The 19,964-nt window shown below is 39.7% G+C and overlaps 1 protein-coding gene across 7 annotated transcripts in view; it reads left to right on the top strand.

Moving 5' to 3' along the window:
- The window catches only part of CSNK2A1 (casein kinase 2 alpha 1), a 57,465-nt gene that overhangs the window by 27,698 nt on the left and 9,803 nt on the right, over positions 1–19,964 (top strand). For 6 of the 7 annotated variants that reach the window (XM_081256560.1, XM_081256555.1, XM_081256556.1 and 3 more), the window contains 7 exons: positions 3,461–3,670; positions 5,702–5,813; positions 10,172–10,273; positions 10,788–10,838; positions 12,990–13,049; positions 14,525–14,608; positions 19,365–19,475. In XM_081256560.1, the coding sequence (XP_081112686.1) occupies positions 3,570–3,670; positions 5,702–5,813; positions 10,172–10,273; positions 10,788–10,838; positions 12,990–13,049; positions 14,525–14,608; positions 19,365–19,475 (621 nt within the window). In that variant the 5' untranslated portion in view covers positions 3,461–3,569. Of the gene's footprint in view, positions 1–3,345; positions 3,368–3,460; positions 3,671–5,701; positions 5,814–10,171; positions 10,274–10,787; positions 10,839–12,989; positions 13,050–14,524; positions 14,609–19,364; positions 19,476–19,964 lie in introns of those variants that run through there. The other variant, XM_081256559.1, reaches the window with a different exon arrangement.

The following is a 19,964-nucleotide window of genomic DNA, read 5'->3' as shown; positions in this document are numbered from 1 at the left end:
TACCAGTTCCTTGTGTGGTAAGGGTTATGAAATAATTCACATAAAGCACGTAGTGAATGCTTGTAGGTGTTAGCTGTTGTTATCTAACTAGTTTATGATTACATGGCAAAAAAGATTATCGTCACAAGAATCAGAAGTTTGGTTTCCAGTCCTTAACTCTCCTGTTAAGTAGCTATGTGATTATAGGTAAATTTTCCTCTTTCTGGGCCTCAGTTTTCTTATACCCATTTTTAAAAAACTTTTTACTTGGAAGTAACTTCAAGTTTATAAGAGACAGAAATAAAAATAGTACAGATATGACACCAAAAGCACAGACAACAAGACAAAATAGACAAATTAGAGTTCATCAAAATTTAAAAGTTTAGTGCATCAGCGGACACCACCAACAGAATAAAAAGGCAGCCCACAGAATGGGAGAAAGTATTTGCAAATAACATATCTGATAAGGGATTAGTATCCAGAATATATAAGGAACTTCTACAACTCAACAAGCAAAAGAAAAAAAAAATTAAAAATAAAGGACTTGAATAGTCATCTCTCCAAAGAAGATAAATAAATGGCCAGTAAACACCTGAAAAAGTGCTTAGCATCACTAATCATTAGAGAAGTACCAGTCAAAACCACAGTGAGATACCACTTTATATCCACTAAGATGGCTGCTATTAAAAAAAATTACATAAATGCTGGAGAGGATGTGGAGAAATTGGAACCTTTGTGTATTGCTGATGGGAATATAAAATGATGCAGCCACTGTGGAAAAGAGTGTGCTGGTTCCTCAAAAAATTAAAGATAGAATTACTATATGATCCACAGTTCCACCCAAAAGAATTGAAAGGAGGAACTCCAGAAGATATTTGTACAGCAGTGTTCATAGCAGCGTTACTCACAATAGCCTAAAGGTGGAAACAACCCAGGTGTCTCTTGATGAATGAATGGATAGACAAAATGTGGTATATACATGCAATGGAGATACTCAGCCTTAAAGAGGAAGGAAATTCTGGCATATACCACAACATGGATGAACCTTGAAGACATGCTAAATGAAATGAGCCAAGTGTAAAAGGGCAAATATTCTACAATTACACTTACATGAGGTACCTAGAGTAGTCAAACTCAGAGACGAAAAATAGAATGGTGGTTGTATAAGGAGCTGGGGGAGGAGGGAGTTGGTGTTTAATGGGTACAGAGTTTCAGTTTGGGATGGTGAAAATTTTCTGGAGATGGAGGATGTGGTGATGGTTGTACTAGAATGTGAATGTACTTAATGCCTCTGAACTGTATGCTTAAACATTGTTAATTTTGGTAAATTTTATGTTATGTATATTTTACCACAATTTTAAAACATACATGTTTCAACACAACTAAAATAGCACAAAGAAACATCTGTATCCCCATTTACCCAGATTTACTTACTGTTACATTTTACCCCACTGGCTTTATTTATCATGTGTGAGTGCATTCTTGTATCACCTAATCTAAATCCAGTTTTGTCACGTGATCTGACAGTGTTTGTAATAGCGCTGTTTCCCCTCCAGTACAGGATACAGTCTAGAGTAGGACACTGTATGTAGTTGTCATGTCCCTTTAGCCTTCCTTTATCTTTTATAATATTGACAGGTTTAAAGAGCACAGTGTATTACCCCCTACCCCTGAGTTTTTTAATAGAAGCTTCCTCATTTTCTGTTTGTCTTTGCCTTGTAATTAGATTGAGGTTACACAGTCTTGGCCAGAAAATGCATGGGTGATGTGTCTTCCTCAGGTTATAACATCTGGAGACTCAATATATTTTTGTTTAAATATGATTGGCTTTATTCTGTGATTTATGCATCATCGGACAGCGTCCCATCAAACAAACAGAAGAAAGGTGTTCCCTCAATACATTAGTAACTAAATGCAGAGTAAAGGGAGTCTACAAACGCTATAGGAATCTCAGAGAATGGAGATAACGAGATTGCAGTGGTCGGGGAAGACATGAAGGAGACTTAGTTTACTGATTTGGTAGAAAGCACATTTCTAAAATTTTACCAGCTTTTCCTTGGTATCAAATTCTGCTTTAGTTCAGCCAATATATATTACTGTCTTCCACCAGTTTTTTTATTTACTTATTTTCTAATTAATTAATTAATTAATTTTATTTATTTATTTTTGGCTGCATTGGGTCTTCATTGCTGCGCTCGGGCTTTCTGTAGTTGCGGCGAGCGGGGGCTACTCTTTGCGGTCCACAGGCTTCTCATTGCGGTGGCTTCTCTTGTTGCAGAGCACGGGCTCTAGGCGTGCGGGCTGCAGTAGTTGTGGCTCGCGGGCTCTAGAGCGCAGGCTCAGTAGTTGTGGCGCACGGGCTTAGTTGCTCCGAGGCATGTGGGATCTTCCCGGACCAGGGCTCGAACCCGTGTCCCCTGCATTGGAAGGCGGATTCTTAACAACTGTGCCACCAGGGAAGCCCTCCACCTGTTTTTATTAAGCTTGCTCCTATATTAAATAAATCAGGAGGAAATTACTGGTTTCTTTCTTTTTCTTTTTAATGAAATCAAGTGTATCTTTCAAATGGTGATCACTGGCCTACGTATTATTATGTAAAGTTACCCAAATAAAACGACGTTGAACTTTGATGTATGAGAACAAGTCTTTATTCTCTTCCTGGTTTCATCAAATATTAGAGTCAGGCTAAGGTTTGTACTCTTGACTTTGCCATCATTCTAGAGTGTTTTAGCACCCTTACTTGAGCTGTAGAAAGCTGTTGAAAGGAAAGTGCTGTTCTTGCTAATACTTTTTTTTTTTTTTTTTTTTTTTTTGGCTGCATTGGGTCTTCGTTACTGTACGCAGGCTTTTTCTACTTATGGCGAGCCAGGGCTACTCTTCATTGCGGTGCACGGGCTTCTTATTGCCGTGGCTTCTCTTGTTGTGGAACGTGAGCTCTAGGTGCGCGGGCTTCGAAAGTTGTGGCTCGCAGGCTCTAGAGTGCAGGCTCAGTAGTTGTGGTGCACGGGCTTAGTTGCTCCGAGGCATGTGGGATCTTCCCGGACCAGGCCTCAAACCCGTGTCCCCTGCATTGGCAGGCATATTCTTAACCACTGTGCCACTAGGGAATCCCTTGCTAATACTTTTTGTAGAATGTATAAATAGTAGTAGTGCTGATGGGCTTATCCACAATGCCATTCTTCCCTTTTAGGCTATCTTTTAAAGAGCATCCAAACTTTAGATGAAGAGGTAACAGGCTACTTTGTAGAATAGGATTAGGGCCAGTGTAGGTTTAAGTATGTTTCTTGGGATTTTGGTGTTTTGTTTTAATTTTTCCCCATGTTTCAGGAAACACTGTGATTGGCACAGTTAGGATATATTCATCGGTTAACATGTAGGAGAGCCAAAGGTGTGTTTGAGGCCATTACTCAGGATGATTTTTTTTCTTCCTATATGCTTTTTAAAAATGGTTCCTTGGCCTTTGTGTGTTTTGTTTCTGCAGTTTGAAGAAAACAGTTCTGAAACGAGGTCTTATCCCCAGCTGCCTCTCAACACAGTGATTGCCATCTCTCCAAACGTCAAGTCCAGCTTTGTCCGCCAACCTGTCTGACATGTCGGGACCCGTGCCAAGCAGGGCCAGAGTTTACACAGATGTTAATACGCACAGACCCCGAGAATACTGGGATTACGAGTCACATGTGGTGGAATGGGGGTAATAATTTCCGTTTACTTCACTGTACTCACCCAAAGGGCTGACTCTTGTTTATTTGTTGCGTAATTTACAACAGGAAGCTTCCCTGACTACAGTTACAAACCTCAAGATCGAACGCAATTTTTGTTTTCTTCTACAGTAAAGAAACAGGGTATTGGCTTTGGTCAGTTAACAGTTCTGATGGGTTTACCATTTAAAAAACATTTCGGTCTCTTATTCTTTTCTCCGATGTATATATTCTGTATGGTAACAAAGAGTTATCTATTAGCTTGCTCAGCTAAGGGCTTTGCAGTTTGGTGAGAATTAATACTTGAGAGACTTTGAAAACACCAGGCTCTTACATAAAGTATTTTTGAGGTCAGAGAATGTTGTCCCATGATGATACTGAAGGATAAAACAGTTCTCCAGAAAGGTGTCCTCTTTCTGATGAGAAGCAAAATTAAACCCTTAAAACATTTGCCCTTATCATGAGGCTAGCCATGTGTAACGTGGAATTCAGCCCAAATTCCATCCTGAACAGTTGCAGTCTGCCTGAACAGCTGTGTTTGCCCTCCTAATTTTCTGTGCAGTCTCATTTGGATGTTTGCATTTCTTGTCCCAACATAGTATGTATTTAATTGATCAGGTCGTACCTTTTGTGATAAAATTATTTTGATATTCAAATGCAAAAGATAGCAATTTGAAAGCTTGGTAAAGCTGCAGCTCCCATACACTACATTTTATATCTGTCCACTTGTGATTTTCATAGCATGTAAATGGTCTTCAAAATTTGTCATAGGGTGTGTTTTAATGCTGATTGGGCCATGATTCTTAACGGTAAGTACATTATCTCTGCACAAGGAGGTACAGTGTGCTTCAAAGATACCATCAAGAACCATGGTACAGTGCCAATAAGTGTTATCATTATTGATAATCTAACAATTTTCCTCTTACATCACATGTTTCGGACTCTAGGAATACCTGAATTTTACTGCAGACATTTCAACTCTCTTCAACTTAAGTGCTTTGAGCTTAGTTCTACTTAAATGGCACTAAACAACCCTTTTGAGTTTTTGGCGTGGTGCTGTTTGCTTGCTTGTATTTGTTTTCTGTGCCCTCCCACAGGAAAAGAACTCGATCAGAGCTAAGAGCTTCCTTCCCTAGACCTGCCGTGATTATTACATTGTCCATTGTCCTTAGTACCTTTTACCTTCTCTGTTCATTCACTTTTCTTTTTTTTTTTTTTTTTTTTTGCTTGAGAAAAATGAATGACTGATTTTTTACATTTTTTACACTGAATTTTCAGTGTCTCCAGCAGGAGTAAATAGCATTTAGGCCTTATTGAAAAGACTCTCATTCTTTAGAGCAAATTCCTCTAAGTTGTAAGCAGAGGCAGGGAGAAAAACGTTAGCATTTCCCTTATTCTTTTTCACCTCTGATGTTGCTTAGTAGTCTTGGAATATGGGTAAAAGTAGGAGAAGGGACACCTAACTGTGGTTCATGATCTGTGGCGTGGTTTGCAAACTTCATTACGTGGACTGCCCTCAGAGCTTTGGAGGGCAAGTTGGAGGTCAGACCTATATGTTTGAAAGCCACTTATCTGCAAAGAGACCCATTAAAAATCGGCTGCTCCCGAAGTGTGGCTGAAATGAAATATTCTTGTATTGACTTCCTGTAAGATGCCAACACTGAGCCAGGCACTGAGGGACAGGAATATATAAAAATTATTTTCCAAGGGAAAGCTGTCTGTTGTTGGAGACAAACATACATAACAAACCCCAATACAAGCTATCTACGTGTGGTATGTCAGTAGAGATGTGAACAACTTGGGATTTGAAAGAATAACTGAAAGTCTTAAATTTTTTAATTCTAGGATTTGGAACACACATTTTAAATTGGCCAAATTTTAAAAAAATACAAAGAAACCAATTTGGGAATTATTTGAAATACATTTTATTTCTTTTACTCTACTGGCTATAGTTTTGTAAGTTGAATTAGTGCTTGATAATTTGAACTTTTTAAATCATTGTGACTGACTCTTTTTGTTCCCAGAAATCAAGATGACTACCAGTTGGTTAGAAAGTTAGGCCGAGGTAAATACAGTGAAGTATTTGAAGCCATCAACATCACAAATAATGAAAAAGTTGTTGTTAAAATTCTCAAGGTAAGTACAAGAAGAGAGATTATAACTTCACAGGTTTTTGGAGTTTAGAAATTTTTTTTAAAGTAGCACTTGAAAGGGTTTTCGGAGTGCTTTAACACCTTGATTTTATTGCTCCTTTGAAGTCGATAGAAGAGATTCTCTTCATTTGACAGATCAGGAAACTGAAGCAAGAGAAATGTTTGACTCAAATCGTACAGCTAGATTGTGGCAGAGGGAGGGAGTAAAGATGCAGTCTTCTCTGTCCTAGATCTTGCCTAACACTGATTTCCTATTTCTTACATTTTTAGTTCTATTCCATGCTTCTGTTTTCAATGAGTTTTTAGCTCTACTGTGTAAAGATGAGGAGCCACAAATGCAGACTTTTAGAGGACAGGTGGATGACATTAATTAATGCAGCTAATCTGATTTAAGTGCCCATGATTAGAAGATGTGAGTGATGGGTACTATGGCATGTGCTCCAGCTCCAGCTGATGATTGCCCAGCAGCAATGCAAGTCTAATGTTGTTTGGTACTGTTTTGCAAAAAGAAGCTAGACATTTATATTTGTATACTAATTCCCCTGGTTTTTAAATGTTGGCTCGAGTTTTTTAAAACACCATGCAGGCCAGATTTGGCCAATGAGCTATCTGTATGCAAATTGTGATTTAGTTATAACTGTACTGTACACTGCCATATATCAGGAACTTAGCATACAGTTCCTTGCCACAGGAACTTTTCCATATTTGACACGAGAAGCAGAGGGACCCAGACTTTCTCAATTTATAGCACCCATATTGCCTCAGTGACTCTCACAGTACCCCTAAGCCAAAAGAAATACAGTTTTGTTTATTAAGTAGTTAAGTCCAAATAACTAAAAAAGGTATTTATGTTTCAACTGGTAGCCATTTAAAAAATTATACACATAAGTTGAAAGAGAAAAGTAATTTTATTTTATTCTTATATAACCATAATTAATTACTATTGGGATATGTATACCTGTTAGTCACTGCACAACTTCTCAAATGTTGGAATCAGATTGGACACCAGCAGCCTCATTTCCTGTTCCACATTGATTTTTGCACAATACTTGCTTTTTGTCACAGCAACTGCTGAAAACCCAGTTTCACAAAAATATGCCATTAAAAAGAGAATGTACTGCAATCTAATATTGAAACTGAACTACCTCAGGCTGGTGGTGTACTCAGTAACTGACAGACAGCAAGTATTAATTGGCGTTTTCCCTCAAAAATTAAAAATCCCACAGAACACATGTGAATTTGCTGGGGTTGTTTTGGCATACCTTTCGGGAACCAAAGTTTAAGTATTTATATGTTGTGTAGAAAGAGAACTAGGCTGGAAATCGGGACATTTGGATTCTAATCCAAACTCTAAAAGTAATTAGCCATGGTAGTCCTTTTAATTATTTAAGACATATTGGTTCATCTGTGAAAATGAGAGTTACCAGGATCAAATACAAAATTGTATATAGATATATACTTTGGAAACGGAAGTTCTGTGTAATTGTAAAATGATATTCCTATGGAAAGGTATATGATAGACTGAGGTGATATATTATTTAGAGTCATCTGAAGGCATAAATAGTGAGTCTTACAGTTCAGAAGAGAATAGTGATGGTTAGGCAAAGCTCCCTGGAACTGTTTTCAGGCCCTGAGTGGGAGAAGGATTTGGATTGGTGTGCATGGGAGCATGGAAGGGAAGCATAATCTAGAATGCACAACATTAAGAAAAGAGGAAGAAATAAGTGAGAGAAATGTTACATGTGGAAGCTGTCATGTGATCATACATGGAAAGTAAACTTGGAAAGAGAGATTAAATTAGTGATGGCCTGGGAAAAGATAACATCTCCATTTCCTTCCAGCCTTGAAAAATATGATTTTTATCTCATCTAGGTTGTTGGGAGCCATTGATGGTCTTGAATGATGGGTGGTTTGGAAAGATTTTTTTTTCTAGCTCAGTCTTTTCCTAACTGTACTGTATATGTTACTGTAACTGTGTAGCTACGTGGTATAATTATAGATTAAGTTCACTCATAACTATATTTAAATTTTTAAATTTTCCCCCATTTATTAGACAAAATGTGCATTGATCACATTAAATTAGGATTTAAGTGACCTGCCTGCTCTGTCTAGCTTTTGTAAGTTTATAGATTTTAAGGGTTCTGTAGAATAAAGGTTTTGTAAACCAGTAGCTTTCTGCCATCAACCAGCAGTTGGGATATAGTGATTTAGTAGAAAACAGGAGAGAGATTGATGGATTAGTTCCTGGAGAGTAGAAACATCTCCTAGATACTCCAGCAGATCAGAAAGAACTGGTAGTCGAAGCAAATAGAAAACTTGTGATCAGCTTGTTTCCTAGCCAGTGTAGTGAGTTCTGATAGAAGCAAGGCTGAGGCCATGGATTGAATTAAATGTGGAATTCGCTATTAGTAAAACAGCTTCCATTTATTTATTTACTTTTAATATGTTTTTTTATTTTTGGGGGGGCCACGCCTCATGGCTTGCGGGATCTTAATTCCCTGACCAGGGATCGAACCCGGGCCCTCGGCAGTGAAAGCTCGGAGTCCTAACCACTGGACCGCCAGGGAATTCCCAGTTTCCATTTATTGATTGTCTACTTTGCATTGGGCCCTTTTGTAGCTGTAGTATTTACATCACAATTCTGCAAGGCAAGTGTGAAGTTCAGAAACACTTAAGTGCTTTTCCCAAAGCTACACAGCTACAAAGCCAGGTTTTGAGCACAGTCTGTTTCCATAATGTGCTTGCTTCCTGCTGTACCATGTGCTTAGGACTCAAGAAAAGGTTAAAAGAGTCTATACAGTATTGTTTGATAGTTCCTAGATCTGGAATATCAACCCGAGGAGTGTCTAAAAATAGATCTCCAGCTCTGTTCTCAAGATTCTGATTCAGCAGATCTATACAGTTTGTATATTTAAAAACCCAGGTTGATAATCAAAGTTTAGTAACCAGTAGTCTTGTTAATGAAGAGATGATATATACTTAACAACAGTTTCTAAGAAGCGTATGCAGTGCGTCAGTAGTCTGAGGTGACCAACACCAATAGGAAAGATTGCCTGGTCCAGTGTGGCAGACACAGGTCACACGTGGTTATTGAGCATTTGAAATATGGCTGGTCCAAACTGAGATATTCTGTACGCATAAAATACAGCAGATTTCAAAGGCCTAGTACAAAAAAAAAGAATATGAAATTGCTCATTAGTAATTTTTTATATTGATTTACATGTTGAAATGATAACATTTTGGTTATATTTTTGTTAACTAAAATGTATTATTAAAATTAATTTTGTCTGTTTCTTTATATTTTTTAAATGAGGGTACTAGAACATTTAAAATACACCTGTGGGGAATTCCCTGGCAGTCCAATGGTTAGGACTCGGCACTTTCACTGCCACAGCCTAGGTTCAGTCCCTGGTGTGGGAACTAAGATCCCACGAGCCGTGAGGCGCGGCCAAAAAAATAAAACAATAAAAAATAAAACACACATGTGGCTTGCATTATATTTCTTTTGGACCAGCACTGTTTTAGACTGTTTAGAAAGAAGGTTTTGTAGAGGAGGTGCATTTAGACCAAAGCCCTTCTCAAAAAAAACAAGAAAGAGATTTCTGTACCAGAGCAGATGGGGAAATGATGGGTGAAGATAAAGGAATGTGGAGGATATATTGGTTATAAGGCTAGATAGATATTATGTGTTATGTCTCAGCCATATTCTGAGGTCTTTTCAGGTACCTCATTTGATTCTTGCAATAATATTATGAGATAAGTACTCTTGTTGATTGTTTTACCCATAATGAAAGGTTTAGAGAGGTTATGTAACTTGCCCATAGACACACAGCTAGCAGGCAGTGAAAGAAGGATTCACATTAAGCACACATTTAACCCAAAAGGTTATACTGCACAAAGATGGTGTGGCCATCTTTGCTGTTGGTCCTGATCTCCTTCATTTCTGTAGGGTGTTTATAAGACTTAGAAAAAGGAATGGAAAGAGCCCCATGTTTCATGCTAATTAATAAAAAGATTTTTCTAGATATATCTTAGTATTACCATTTACATTCCTAGTTTGTATAGTTTTTAAAAGTTAACACATTAGGACTGATGATCGGAATTAAATGGTAATTCTGCAGAATTTTGGTCTTTGGAGTGGAAATCTTTTTTTCTTTTAATTCAGTATTTGCTAAGTACCTGCAAAGTACCTGGTACAGGGCTAGGAGAAGGGGGATTCAGAGATAAATCTGACACATTTCCTTCCTTCAAGGAGCTCATAAGTAAGCCATTCATGTATTACATTACCTGTTGAAATATCCTGAAATAATTTTTTTTAATGATGTACTTTTACCCTTTCAGCCAGTAAAGAAGAAGAAAATCAAGCGTGAAATAAAGATTTTGGAGAATTTACGAGGTGGTCCCAACATCATCACACTGGCAGACATTGTAAAAGACCCTGTGGTGAGTATAATAGGTGCTAGTAAGGCCCACCAGGGCTGAGGTGGTGTTTGACCCTGAGCACAACTGGCCTCTGTTTGTTCCTCCCTCTACCATTAAGTCCTGCTTTAAAAGTGCTTAATCAGTTATACCACTTAACTAGCTTGGGTCTTTCTTTCAAAGAGATCTCCACCCACAGACTATTTCTTATTCTTCTAGGCTAAGAGACTGATAGCACTGGAAACTGAAATGTGTTAATCCATTTTGCAAACTCAGGTCCGATGCCGATGGGCGATGGGCGCATTGTTGGGCTGCCTAGAGCCTGGTGAGACTTCAGCTCCATGTGTTCTGTTTGAAATCCATCCCCAATATGACCTAAGTGTGGTGATGATCAGAGTGGGGAGGGCTTATAGCAATAGAGGGTTTCCTACTACTGAGGCAAGGACTGCCAAATTAACCACGTAGTGTCCGCAAACATTGTGCCCACTAAAGCTTCCAGGGCTGTTACTAATGTGTGTTTTCTTTTTCTTTCCCCTAGTCACGAACTCCCGCCTTGGTTTTTGAACATGTAAACAACACAGACTTCAAGGTATAATATATAACCAACCATTTCAAGCTGTTGGGTTTTTAGACCACATAGAAAGTCTTTCAGGGATGTTACTGTTAGAAGAGCTTCCTTCTAACTTACTTAAAAAGAGCTTTTCATCCTTACAGTGCTAATTTTTTTTCCTTTCCTTCCTCCCTTCCTCCCTCCCTCCCTTCCTCCCTTCCTTTCGGCTGCATCGGGTCTTAGTTGTGGCATGCGGGATCTTCGTTGAGGCACACGGGCTTCTCTAGTTGGTGGCGTGTGTGTTTTCTCTCTAGTTGTGGCGCACGGGTTCCAGGGCACGTGGGCTCTCTCGTTGAGGCACCCGAGCTCAGTAGTTGTGGCATGTGGGCTTAGTTGCCCTGAGGCATGTGGGATCTTAGTTCCCCGACCAGGAATCGACCCCACGTCCCCTGCATTGGAAGGCGATTCTTTACCACTGGACTGCCAGGGAAGTCCTCTTACAGTGCTAAATTTAAATATAGACATACTCTTGTATAAACAATGCTCACGTTCCATATCTTGGTATTTTGCCTTTTTATTTGTTTAGTGCTCTTTCTAATGACCAGTACTTTTGTTTCTCACCATTTGACAGTTTACCATTCGTTTGACAGTTTCCAGTGATGTCATACTTAATGAAAGCAACAGCTCATGTTTAGTCAGGATCTGGCCTTAGGACATTTCTCTTTAAAATGACAAAGTTCAAGAAGAAATGTATTGTGTATATATAAAAGCAAGGACTGCTTGCTTATACCTTAGGATTCCTCAGAAGCTTTGGATTCTAGATCTTAAAAAGAGATGGGTGGGGAAGGGTAGTGTAAATTCTGGTAAAGCGCAAACCTCTGCAACAGATATCTCTGACTTCTGGAAATTCTGGAGAATTTCAGCAATTCTCAACTCCAGCACAACAGAAGAATGTAGGCACTCTCTTGGGTTTTAACTTGTAAAGGTATTTGACTTGCCTTTGCACCAGGCCAGTATCATTAGGTATATGGGTCTTCCCTGGTGGTGCAGTGGTTAAGAATCCGCCTGCCAATGCAGGGGACACGGGTTTGAGCCCTGGTCCAGGAAGATCCCACATGCCACAGAGCAATTAAGCCCGTACGCCACAACTACCGAGCTTGTGCTCTAGAGCCGGCAAGCCACAACTACTGAGCCCGTGTGCCACAACTACTGAAGCCCGTGTGCTTAGAGCCTGTGCTCTGCAACGAGAGAAGCCACTGCGGTGAGAAGCCCGCGCACTGCAGCAAAGAGTAGCCCCCGCTTGCTGCAGCTAGAGGAAGCCCGCACACAGCAACGAAGACCCAATGCAGCCAAAAATAAATAAATACATAAATTTTTAAAAAAGAAATGTTAGGTATCAATAAATGAGTGAATTCTTTTGCTGAGTGGAGGAAAAAAGGAAGAAGAATTGTTTTAGAATCAGAATGATAACTTCAAGGAAAATGTTGTCAGAGGACACCACTGACCATTTAATGATATGTACATTTTTTTTTTTTAAGTCTGAAACTCTTTAGAAACTGGGAAAGATACATGACATGTTCAGAGTTTACTTTCATGACATATTCAGAGTTTACTTTCATGACATGTTCAGAGTTTACTTTCATGACATGTTCAGAGTTTACTTTCATGACATGTTCAGAGTTTACTTTCATGACATGTTCAGAGTTTACTTTCATGACATGTTCAGAGTTTACTTTCAAATTGGGACAGTTCTGTTAAATTGGCTCAGCAGATTTGACAGCAATCCATCTGCATACCAACTGGTGATCTGCAGTGCCTGTAACTAGGCCAAAGGTGAATTAATTCCCTACTGAGGAGGCTATGTGTTTGCCCACATGTGTTTTATGAGAAGATCTGGAGGTAAATGAAAAACATCAGTGCGTGTTGCATATGTAAGTTGGTATGTTCCCAAAAGTAGATTATAGCTTCAGCAATATGAACTTAAGTAATTCTTCACTTTTATATATAGAGTTAAAGACCCAAAGTATCTCTTTCGTGTTATGTTGGAGAAGTAGAGACTGGTGAACAGACAGATTTTAGAACAGTGGTAAATGAGCCCAGTCTTGATCTGAATGACTACAAATGAGGATGAGAAATTTCCTTCCTTTCAGTACTGTTTCATGGCTCAAATGTTGCATTTGTCTTTAACAGCAATTGTACCAGACGTTAACAGACTATGATATTCGATTTTACATGTATGAGATTCTGAAGGTAAGAGAACCTTGAATACTAAATATCTTTAGATCTCCCCTTTGTTAAATAATCCAAATGACTGTAGAAAAGCCAGTGGGTTAACTTTGTAAAATATGGGGTTTGGGGGTCTGTTTATATAAATTTTAAATAAATTAGTAGCATCAGAATTCTTATGCTGATATAAAGGTTATGGAATAAGGGTCTAGTAAGAATATAATTTACAATGCTTTGGAAGGGGTATTTAGAAGAGAGGTGGGACTCCTTAACAAATATTTGTAATCTCTATCTTGCTCTTATGAAAGTTACAGTTAAATTGTCAAAACTTGTAAAAAAAAAAAAAAAAACTCCTGGTGTACTTTATTTTACTTAAAATTGAACAAGTAAAACAGTAAACTTTAACTCAGCCCTCAAAGGGCCATTGTCCTAAAGATTATGTAAATCTGTGCTTAGAGATTGGTGATTTAGAATGAACTTTGATTCCTGAAGTGGGATCGCCAAATATATTGCTTCCAGTAGTCAGAAGATCAGCTTTATAGATAAGAAGATTGCTAAGAGTTGCCTAGTGTCTTACTAAATGAGGATTGACATAAAGCCTGCATTTGAACCTGAGAAGTATCCTGAAGAGACTAGGCCCGCAGAAATATTTGATCTTTCCATTGGCTCGTGCATTCTTGTGGCAAGCAGGACTTCCGAAAGTTAAGGATATGCTTGCCTAACCCTGGGAACCATAGGAACCCAAGTTGCCCTTCAGAAAGGACAAGAACTTGGCTAATGACATCAGCTGACTTGAAGGCCTGGATTAGCAAGCCCCAGAGGTTATGCCACTCACTAGTTTGAGATTGGACATGGTTTTCAAATTGGGTTTGATGTCATAAATCAGGAGTTGGCAAACTCCTTTACAAGGACAAATGGTAAAATTTTTGGCTTTGTGGGCCATAGGGTCTTTTCTCGCACTACTCACCTCTGATGTTGTAGCATGAAAGCAGCCACAGGCAACATGCAAACAAATAGATGTGGCTGTGTTCCAATTAAGCATTCACAAAAACAAGCAGCAGGCCATATTTGGCCCATGGGCCGTGGTTTGCCGACTTCTACTGCATAGTCTTAGCTGCTAAAGAATTACTGTTCTTTGAATACGAGGTTTGTAGTACAGATCAGTTTCCTTCTTTTGAGGGACTCGTGTTTGTAAAAATAATCCAGGCTTTGGGTAAGGGGGAGAAAATGGAAGTCATGTAATTGGTGTACACTTTGAGTCTTTTTAACAAAAAGGATGTTGAAACAACTGTGCAAGAACAGGATTTGAAGTTTAGAGGCCATGCATGGGTTTGCACAAGTCTCTAAAAAATACCTGCGGAAGTGATTGTCCTTACTTTGACTCTCGGGAGTGTTGTGAGGCTAGAAGGAAAACTGTGGAGGAAAACGTAAGGGACTTTAACTAAAAAATCACTCTTATACAAGCTAACGCTTTCCTTTCTTACCTGTTCCTCCCACAGGCCCTGGATTATTGTCACAGCATGGGGATTATGCACAGAGATGTAAAGCCGCATAATGTCATGATTGATCATGAGCACAGAAAGGTAAAGTGATAGATGGACAAGTCTTATTTATCAACATGATAGAGTTAACAGCCCATCTTTAACATTTTATTCCTAGCATCTGTCATAGTCCGTGGTACTGTTAGGCACTTAATAAATATCTGATGAATGAATGAATGAACAAATCAGTGTGGAATCTACAATATGACATTAATGAACTTATCTATGAAACAGACTCACAGACACAGTGAACAAACTGGATGCCAAGGGGGAGCGGGGGTGGGGGAAGAATGGACTGGGAGTTTCTAGAAGAGATAAATAACAGGGTCCTACTGTATAGCACAGGGAACTATATTCAATATCCTGTGATAAACCCTAATGGAAAAGAATGTATATATGTGTATGACTGAATCACTTTTCTTTACAGCAGAAATTAACATGACATTGTCAATCAACTAGAATAAAATAAATTTTTTTTAAAAATCACGATTAAAACATCATTCATTCATATTCCTATCAAAAAGAAAACAGATTAGTGTAGTGGGTAAAACATTAGTTTTGGCAGGGAACCTGGTTTCTAGTCTTATTTATTGAAAAACTACTCTCTTGGGTAATGCCTTTCTCCTCATCTGCCTCTTTTTTTTTTTTTTTTTTAACCTATACAGTGGGTATACAAGTAATATTTGTCTTGCATGCCACTAGGTTATTGTGAGAATTAAGTGTGTACAGTTGTGAAATGGATGAAATATTCAGAAAATGCTGCTGCTTATTAGCAAGTATCATGAGGCCCCTGAGCTCTACAAGTACTTTTAATGAAAGCTGCAGTGTTACATTTCTGTTTTTTAAGGTGACCCAAGCCCACCTTTTATGCAGTGATGGCTCTCTGTTGTAGGCTTTGGGGATATAGATGATTTGTTCATTCAGTTAGTATTCTTTTAAGCACATACTGTGTAATAGGTATTGTTCTGGAGGCTGGGGATATATGTGTGAGACAAAAATAGATAAAAAATTCTTGTCCATAGGAGTTCACATCTGGGGGAGACTGGTAGGATAGAAAGTTAAAAGTGATGTGGAAGGGGCTTCCCTGGTGGCGCAGTGGTTGAGAGTCCGCCTGCCGATGCAGGGGACACGGGTTCGTGCCCCGGTCTGGGAAGATCCCACATGCCGCGGAGTGGCTGGGCCTGTGAGCCATGGCCGCTGAGCCTGCGCGTCCAGAGCCTGTGCTCCGCAACGGGAGAGGCCACAACAGTGAGTGGCCCGCATACCGCAAAAAAAAACAAAAGTGATATGGAAGAAAAAATAAAACAGGAATAGGCAGTGGCAGAGGGTGTTGCAGTTTTAAACAAGGTGGTAAGGAGAAGGTTTCATTAGGAAGGTGACGTTTTGGAGAACACTTGAAGGGAATCAACCATGCAGTCTTGGGAAGAGGATATAGCAGATGCAAACCCCTGAGACAAGAATATGCTTGGCGTGTTGGAACAGCACAAGGATAGAGCTGGGATAGAATGAACACGGGGAAGAGGGGAAGGAAAGGAGATCAGAGAGATAAATAGAACCAGATCATACAAAACCTGGAAGATCACTGTCAGGCCTTTTCTCCGAAGACACGGGTTTTGCAGGATTTGAGCAGAGGGTTGGTAAGTTCTCACTTGCGTATTTAAAAGTTCACTACGCATCTATTAGAACAGCTAAAGTAAAAAATAGTGAGAGTTCCAAATACAGACAAGAATGCAGGGTAACTCAATCTCTCATACATTGCTGATGGGAATGTCAAGTGGCATACTCATTTTGGAAAATGTCAAACTATTGTTTTGTAGTTTGTCAGTTTCTTTAAAAGCTATAAACAATCCAGCAGTGATATTTATCCCAGAGAAACAAAGACTTAGGTCCACACAAAAACCTTCAGTGCATAAATGATTCATCAAACTCTGGTGTATCTATACCATGTAGTATTGTTACTGATTAGTAAGAACTATTGATAATGCAACAGCTTGGATGGGTCTCATGCTGAGTGAAAAAAAGCAGTCTCAAAAAGTTAAACTGATGGTTCCATTTCTATAATACTCTCAAAATGATAGAGTTAGAAAACAGGTTACCAGGGGTTAGAAAGTGAGAGGAAGGTATAGCACAAAGGACATCTGTGGTGATGTCCTTTATCTTGTGGTGTAAACTATATGAAGCTGCACATGTGATAAAATTGTGTAGTACTATACACACACTTATGCATGTAAAACTGCTGAAAAAGAAAGGTCTCTGAATTGTCAGTTTCCTGGTTTTGATACTGTACTGTAGTTACGTAAGATATTACCATCAAGGGAACTGGTGAAGGGTACACAGAACATCTCCAAATTCCTATGAATTTATAATAATTTTTAAATAAAAATACTTTTTAAAAGGATCATTCTGGTTCCTGTGTGGAGAATTGAGGGTAAAAGTGAAAGGTAGACCAGTTAAGAAAAGCAGCTATTGCAGTAAATCAGAGATTGGTGATGGCATGGACCGGAGCAAGGGCAGTGGATGTGATGATATGGTCAGAATATGGTAGAGCCAACAGGATTTGTTGACAGATTAGACTTGGGGTGGAAGGGAGACAAGAGTCCAGGGTGAAAAGTTTTTGACCTGGGGCTTCTGTGGTGGCGCAGTGGTTGAGAGTCCGCCTGCTGATGCAGGGGACATGGGTTCGTGCCCCGGTCCGGGAGGATCCCACATGCTGCGGAGTGGCTGGGCCCGTGAGCCACGGCCGCTGAGCCTGCATGTCCGGAGCCTGTGCTCCGCAATGGGAGAGGCCACAACAGTGAGAGGCCCGTGTACCGCAAAAAAAAAAAAAAAAAAAAGTTTTTGACCTGAATGACAGGATAAATGGAAGGTAACAGAGGAGGAGGAATCTGTGGGAGAAACAGGTTTTGCAGGGAATTATCAGAGGTTTAGTTTTGAGATGTCTGTTAGGTGATCACAGAGAGATGGCTGGTGATATGTGTGGGCTAGAGAGTATAAGTGGGAGAAGCAGAGATACTGTGTGTGAAGCCACAGACCAGAAATAGTCATCTGGGAATACTTATTGATAAGACAGGAAGCTCAGGGACAGCTCTAGAGCACTGATATTAAGAGGTTGAAGAGAAAGATGATAAAGTGATATTTTCTTTCATACCTTTTGTTATATTTCCCTTTGTTTACTAAAAGAAGACAATGAACCTCATTAACAGTGAACTTTTGGAGACAGTGCTGGAGCGGTCAGGCATTACTCAGACCCTACTGCTCACACTTCAAATCCTGGTCATGGTTTGCACACAAAGGGCAAATAGGTTGCCTTTTTTTTTTTTTTTTTTTTTAATTGGCGTATAGTTGCTAAGGTTGCCTCTTGTCCTTGCTACTACTGTTTCCACTTTCAGGATACATTTTGGTAAGAGCTGTTTTGTGTGGCTTTTCTCTTACTGCATTCACTCAGTAAATATTTTTAGGTTTTCTCCTGTGTACTGGGCATTACATTGAATTCTAAAAATTAGCAAAGGTGAATAAAACAGTCCCTACCCTCAAGGATCTTACTGTCCATATTTTTTTAAACGTTTTCTTCTTTACTCAGTTTTTTTTTAATAAATTAATTTTATTTATTTATTTTTGTCTGCGTTGGGTCTTTGTCGTTACGCGCAGGCTTCCTCTAGTTGTGGCAAGCAGGGGTTACTCTTCATTGTGGTGTGCAGGCTTCACATTGCGGTGACCTCTCTTGTTGCAGAGCACGGGCTCTAGGCACACGGGCTTCAGTAGTTGTGGCATGCAGGCTCAGTAGTTGTGGCTTGAGGGCTCTAGAGTGCAGGCTCAGTAGTTGTGGCACACGGGCTTAGTTGCTCCGCGGCATGTGGGATCTTCCCAGACCAGGGATCGAACCCATGTCCCCTGCATTGGCGGCAGATTCTTAACCACTGCGCCACCAGGGAAGTCCCCAGTCCATCTTTTTTTAAAAGGTAGCAAACAAATATTCAGTAAAGAGCTGTAGGTTCTATTAAAGAAATTTATCTGAGGTTGGTTGGGTGGGGGGGCATATCAAAGACAATAGTTGCTTCTATTTGCATAATTAGAAGAGACTTCATTAAAGGAGCTAACTTAAATAACTCAAAAGATGAGGTGTTCAGCACAGTAGGAGTCTATATTGAATAGTGGAGACATTCTAGTTAGATGAGCAGTTTAAGAAATTTGCAAGCAACCGCATAGCACAGGGAGATCAGCTCAGTGCTTTGTGACCACCTAGAGGGGTGGGATAGGGAGGGTGGGAGGGAGGGAGACTCAAGAGGGAAGAGATATGGGGACATATGTATATGTATAACTGATTCACTTTGTTATAAAGCAGAAACTAACACACCATTGTAAAGCAATTATACTCCAATAAAGATGTTTAAAAAAAAATCACTAAAAAAAATTTGCAGAAGCACAGAATGAGATTGTATTTTTCAGGAACTGTAAGTCTCACTAGAGCAAAGGAATTAGATCCTGGAGAGAACCCTGTATGTCAAGCTAAGAAGTTTTATTTTCATCCTAAATGCAATAGGTGGTCACTGAAGGGGTTTCAATAGAGAGTGACATGGCTGTTATTTTTAAAAAGATTAGTCTAGGGAATTCCCTGGGGGTCCAGTGGTTAGGACTCTGTGCTCTTGCTGCCGAGGGCCCGGGTTTAATCCCTGGTCAGGGAACTAAAATCCCACAAGCTGCACAGTGCAGCCAAAAAAAAAAAAGAGTACTCTAATGGCAGTGTGAGGGGTAACTTAAAAGATAAAGTCACTCATTATTTATTATCTTTTTCTTTCAGCTACGGCTAATAGACTGGGGTTTGGCTGAGTTTTACCATCCTGGCCAAGAATATAACGTCCGAGTTGCTTCCCGATATTTCAAAGGTCCTGAGCTACTTGTAGACTATCAGGTGAGAAGAGGAGGGCAGATAAAATTTTGGTCCTTGTGTTTATTTTGCACATAATTTGCAAAAAATGTCATTTTGCACTTTTGAGTAGGCCATTTATGCACATCCATGGCTATCCCTTTTATATGAATGTAAAATATGAATCACTTCAGTTCATCTGCCACAACTTACGTTTGTATTGTCATAATGTCAGTAGAATGTGAATAGATCTGCATTTGATCCTAACTGAAGAGAAAGACACACAGCTAGTTTGAGAATTGTAAGCTAGATTTAACCAGCCTTAAAAGTAAACTGAGGGCCTCCCTGGTGGCGCAGTGGTTGAGAGTCCGCCTGCCGATGCAGGGGATACGGGTTCGTGCCCCGGTCCGGGAGGATCCCATATGCCGCGGAGCGGCTGGGCCCGTGAGCCATGGCCGCTGAGCCTGCGCATCCGGAGCCTGTGCTCCGCAACGGGAGAGGCCACAACAGTGAGAGGCCCGCATACCGCAAAAA

This window comes from Mesoplodon bidens (assembly GCF_964165515.1).
Source record: "Mesoplodon bidens genome assembly, chromosome: 15".
In the NCBI taxonomy this organism is placed as follows: domain Eukaryota; kingdom Metazoa; phylum Chordata; class Mammalia; order Artiodactyla; family Ziphiidae; genus Mesoplodon; species Mesoplodon bidens.
The sequence above is the reverse complement of the archived record's forward strand: the minus strand, read 5'-3'. Positions and strand labels throughout refer to the sequence as shown.